The sequence below is a fragment of the Oratosquilla oratoria genome, chromosome 19, assembly GCF_046742065.1.
Source record: "Oratosquilla oratoria isolate Oo_2021 chromosome 19, ASM4674206v1, whole genome shotgun sequence".
Taxonomy (NCBI): Eukaryota; Metazoa; Arthropoda; class Malacostraca; order Stomatopoda; family Squillidae; genus Oratosquilla; species Oratosquilla oratoria.
In genome coordinates this window covers 53,219,406-53,224,405 of record NC_134795.1, presented here as the reverse complement: position 1 = coordinate 53,224,405, position 5,000 = coordinate 53,219,406, and the positions used below count along the sequence as shown (strand labels likewise).

Here is a 5,000-nt window from a genome sequence, read left to right as displayed (position 1 = left end):
TAATTACTGATGTATCCCCTTTTTCTCTACATCCTCTCTCGTTCTTGTCCTCTCTCTCTCTCTTAGCAAGTGTTATAGTTTTACAGAAAAGAAAGTATTGGAAGCTATACAATACAGATACAAGCACTCATGTATACATACATGCCTATATACATACATACATGCCTATATACATACATATATACATACATACATGCATACAAATACATTCATGTACATGTATTTCCTCAATTATTTCTAATATTTTTTCTCTCTTCCTTTACAGAACCAGACATCCCTCACAGAGGAACCTGAGGCTCATAGGGCTTCTTTTATCTATCATATCATCCGCCTCCCTCGCCTTCAGTCAGCACGAATCGTGGGGCAACAACGCTTGCCCACCATGGGACCAAAACCCCAGTTGCCCTTGTTTCTACATCGATGACAGACTCTTCTTGGAGTGCCCCATGGTGTCCTTACGGGTCATCGCGGATGTCCTCCGGCTCATCCATAAGCCAATCAAATCCTTCAGCATTTACGACCTCTCTAGTAATACTACTGCTCTTCCTGATCACGTCTTTAACCAAAGCATCATCCACAACCTTCAGATTTCTCATTCTAATATCAAGTCAATAGAAGGAAGGGGATTCTTTGGGCTAGAGGACTCACTAGAAAGGCTGGAGATATTACATAGTGAACTAGAACAGGTACCAAAAGAAGCCCTAAGAAAGCTAAACGTATTAGAAGTACTAAGTCTCCAGGCTAACCATATCAATGAAATCGACAACCGTAGTTTCTTTGGGATGAAAATCAAAGATCTCAACCTGATGGGGAATGGTCTCGAGTCCATCTCTAAGGACGCCTTCGCCGGCCTGGAAAATTCACTTGAAGAGCTTAATCTCATGAACAATAGACTTAATGTACTAAATCTCTCTGCGTTGAAAAACTTGGACAAGCTACATACACTCCACGTCACGTGGAATCAAATTGAGAAGATAATCATAGAAGAGGGCATCCCTGCCCTTCCTTCCCTCAGGCATTTAGATTTAGGTAGTAACCATTTCACGACATTGTCCACTAACAATTTCAGTATTTTTCCTTCGCTCACATTCCTATCTCTCAACCTGAATGAAATTGAAACTGTGGAGGATGTCGTCAATCTTGAACTTGAAGGGATAGATCTGAGTCATAATTTCATCGAGAAACTTCCGGCCTCAGCTTTCCATAGTGCTCTATCCATTGCTTCCATTGACATCAGCAACAATCGCCTAAGGTCTGTTGACAACGGCGTTTTTGCAAATCTCCACAATTTAACAGAACTTTCCATTAATCACAACAGACTGCAGTCTGTGTCAGAAGAAGCCTTCGAAAGTGCACAGGCCTTAAAGTCCTTGAAACTGAACGATAATAGTATCAAGATACTAGAAAATGGTTGTTTTAGAAGCATGAAAGGTCTACAGGACCTTGATTTGGAAAACAATTTTCTTGTGGAACTTCCTCCGGAGATTTTTGAGGAAAACAGTCATCTGATCCACTTGAATCTTGCTAAGAACTTCATCGCCAGAATCAACAGGAAGACGTTCAGGAACCTCCATGCCCTTCAGCTACTTAACTTACAGAACAACAAGATCGTCAAGATCGGAAACGGAATCTTCGCTTCGCTTTTCACAGTACAAACAATCTATCTCCAGCACAACAGGATTGATTACATCTCGGGTAACGCTTTCTTGTCTCTAAAGGAACTCAGTTACTTGGATTTGAGCCACAATCGCATCAAAGGTTTACCACACGCCTTTGACAAGAAGTCCGGTAATTTGCAGAAACTCATTCTGTCGTACAATCAGCTCCATACGATCCACCGAAAAACATTTCAAGGACAAAATAAAATGGAGGACCTTAGATTAGATCACAATAGACTCACAACCATTGATGACTCACTTCTCTCCAATCTAATAGCCCTCCGAGAGCTACATTTAGAAAATAATTTGATAAGACAGATCCATCCGAAAGCCTTCGAATCTCTTAAGAACCTTGAAGTCATGTCCTTATCAGATAACCGGTTAACGGTGATTGAAGAAAACCTTCTCAAGAATCTGGAGTACTTGCGAGACCTGGATCTATCAAATAACCATATAGGCAGCGTTGACCCAAAAGCTTTTAGCGGATTAACTTCAATTAACATCATAAGTCTATCAGGTAATCGCCTAAATGAAATTGACCACAAAGTTTTTGTTGGAGACATTCCAGTTACGGCGCTGTTCCTTAAGGACTGCAACATCAGCAAAATAGCCAAAGACGCATTCTATTCCCTACCCTTCCTAGAAAATCTTGATCTATCTGGTAACAAACTCACCACTTTAAGTCACAGCTACCTGGCAAGTGAATCCCTCAGAACCTTGTCTTTGGCTCGCAATACCTTCTCCACTATCAAGATTAAAGCTTTCTCTAAGTCAGGAAATCTTCAAACTGTCGACCTACATGCATGTGAGCTTGAAGAAATCCCAGACTCTTTGTTTTCGGATTCTAATCTAAGAAACATTAATCTTGCCAGCAACAGATTGAGAAACATAACTGAAGGAACCTTAGATGGACTGAGATATTTGAAAGAAATTGATCTTTCAGATAATAGGTTGACCTCTATTACACCACTGACACATCTCAGAAATCTAGAGAAACTACGGGTAGGTAATAACCCGCTAGAAAACTTCGATGAGAACCTATCCCGACTAGAACACCTACGTGAGCTTAACATGTCAGGGGCGCTTATAAACAATATAAACAAAAACGAGCTCAGAAACCTCCAATCCATCAAAGTCCTCGACATTTCCCACAACAATCTTGAAGACATACCCAAGGGAGCCTTGACGGATCTGCCTCTGATTAGTCTCAACTTGGGTTTCAATTCCTTTCAATCCATTCCATCTTCTCTATTCTTTGACCGTCTTCCCTATCTCAGGGTCTTAGACATTTCGGGGAATCCCTTGTCCGTTCTCACGACTTCGGAGATCCCAGACTCTTTCCACATCAGAAACCTCGAGGAACTCATCGCCTCCTACACCAATCTCACACACATTCAGGGGAACGACTTCAAGCTGACTCCAATGCTTAAGAGGCTCAAGCTTGCTCACAACCAGATAACGCGGATAGAACCCGACGCTTTCGACAGTCTTGGATTACTAAGTCATCTCGACCTGAGCATGAACCAGATAGAAGAGTTTCCCAAGGAGCTTCTGAGGGGAATGGACAGTCTAACGGTCCTTAATCTTACTCGGAATAATATCAAGAGCTTCGATCGGTTCTTGGACTATGCTGTTTCACTTACGGTAAGACCCAACAAAATACAGCAGACTTGTTTCTTTGTAAAAAAAAAAAAATAATAATAATAATGATAATAAATAAACAATAATAAATAAATAGATAAATAAATAAATAATAGATAAGTAAATAAACAAATAAGGTAAAATAAATAAATAAATGAATAAATAGACAAATAAAAATAAAAAATAAGATTGAAATAAATTAAATTAAATTAAATTAAATTAAATTGAATTTAATTAAATTTCAGAAAAATACAATTAAATCAAATTAAATTAAATTAAATCAAATTTCAGAAAAATACAATTAAATTAAAATAAATCAAATTGGATCAAATCTAAACTTAATGAAACTATATGAAAAAACAAATTAAATCAAATTAAATAAAACAAAAACAAAATCAAATTAGATTAAGTTGAATAAAATTAAATGAAATCATTAAATTAAATTGAATTAAATAAACTTAAAATGAAATAGAATAGAATAAAACAGAGTACGATAAGATATAATAGATTAAATTAAAATGAAATAAAATTAAATTAAGATAAAATAAATCAAATAAAACTAAATTGGATTAAACAAAATTAAACACAATTAATTATGAAATTAAATAACCAATATGAAATAAAATAAATCAAGATAAAATGTCATTGATATTAATTAAATTAAACTAAATCAAATTAATTTAAATAAATGTAGGCTAGTTCTAAATTAAACTTAATGGAAATAAATTAAAGCCGATAAAAAATAAATCAAACAAAATTACATAAAATGAAAATAGATCATATAAAATTAAATTAAATTGAAATAAATTAAATTATATTCATGTCCCTAATTCAGTTGATTTTGTTCCCAGCACGGTCCTATTTCTCTAAATTAATGCATGAGTTGGCGCTGATTTTATTTTCATTTATTCATTTATTTATGTATTTACTTATATCTAGGAGGCTCGTTGGCTGAGCGGGTTAGGGCGTCGTCACTTGTAGCGAAGGTCGAGGTGAGGGCGGTTCGAATCCTGCCACCGGCGAAGTTGAACCAAGGGAATGGTTAATTAAATTCCACGCTACAATGCCCTCTGTGATGGGCACCGTGCTAGCCTCCCGATAGGGGGGGGGGGAGAGTGTGTGACGTTAAACCATATTTATGTTTATCTACAACTGTTTGTCGCTTCGTCTAAAATCGTAGTAACACCTAATCACAAAACACAGAACTATCATTGCACTATCAATGCCAATAATACGTCTCCTATTTTATATCGTTGGTCTGCTAACATTATGAATAGTGATGGTTTCGCTATATCTCCCTCAAAAACTCAGGAGTGATAAAATGTAGCAACTAACTGCTAAACTGATACCAAATATAGTGAACATTGATATTCTTTATCTCGTGGAATGTGAACTATGATTGGTATGATATCATGATGATCACCATGTAATACATTTCTTGTAAACAAGACATGATACAAAACGTATTACACAGGGAACGTTCGTATACGTCATCCTAGCTAGTGTATCTTAAATATGCCAACTCGGTAGGAAAATGTAATGATTATTATTTATTTCATATTATTTGTTTTTGTTTTGTTATCATTTTTCTGTCTGATTTTCATTTATTATTAGTTATATGTCAATTTATTTACTATCTACCTGTTTGTTTATTATTTAACTATACCTATGCATTTATTTATGCATTTTATTTGTTATTTA

At 36.0% G+C, this 5,000-nt stretch overlaps 1 protein-coding gene across 1 annotated transcript in view; it reads left to right on the top strand.

Annotated features, from left to right (window-relative positions):
* LOC143035892 (uncharacterized) overlaps positions 1 to 5,000 on the top strand; it is an 86,102-nt gene that overhangs the window by 68,563 nt on the left and 12,539 nt on the right. Inside the window, exon 3 of the mRNA XM_076203061.1 lies at positions 266 to 3,302. Within this exon, the coding sequence (XP_076059176.1) occupies positions 266 to 3,302 (3,037 nt within the window). The remainder of the gene's footprint in view (positions 1 to 265; positions 3,303 to 5,000) is intronic.